The sequence below is a fragment of the Merops nubicus genome, unplaced genomic scaffold, assembly GCF_000691845.1.
Source record: "Merops nubicus isolate BGI_N331 unplaced genomic scaffold, ASM69184v1 scaffold34497, whole genome shotgun sequence".
Taxonomy (NCBI): domain Eukaryota; kingdom Metazoa; phylum Chordata; class Aves; order Coraciiformes; family Meropidae; genus Merops; species Merops nubicus.
Window position 1 is genome coordinate 1 of NW_008618937.1, and position 390 is coordinate 390.

The window sequence follows — 390 nt, forward strand, 5'->3', positions numbered from 1 at the left end:
ATCTCTCCTCCCTTTCCCTCTTCCCCCAACAGTCCATCTGGGAGCAGGAGCGCGTCCCGCTCTGGATCAAGCCCTACAAGATCCTGGTGATCTCTGCTGACAGTGGGATGATCGAGCCCGTGGTGAACGCCGTGTCCATCCACCAGATCAAGAAGCAATCCCTGCTCTCCCTGCTGGATTATTTCCTGCAGGAGCACGGGAGCTACAACACTGAGTCCTTCCTGACTGCCCAGAGGAACTTCGTGCAGAGCTGCGCCGGGTACTGCCTGGTCTGTTACCTCCTGCAGGTCAAGGACAGGTGAGTCCCTCACAGCTCCTCCTGGGATCCACCCCTTTGGTCCCCACCTGGAGATCCCAGGAGCAGGGAGAGCTGCCAGTCCTGTGGAACTG

General features: G+C 59.2%; 1 protein-coding gene across 1 annotated transcript in view; it reads left to right on the plus strand.

The window, feature by feature from the left end:
• Positions 1-26: 26 nt before the first annotated feature.
• Positions 27-390, plus strand: part of LOC103776129 (phosphatidylinositol 4-kinase beta-like) — a gene marked incomplete at both ends in the record, with an annotated part of 936 nt that continues 572 nt past the window's right edge. Inside the window, one exon of the mRNA XM_008943625.1 lies at positions 27-298. Coding sequence (XP_008941873.1) covers positions 27-298 — 272 coding nt within the window. The remainder of the gene's footprint in view (positions 299-390) is intronic.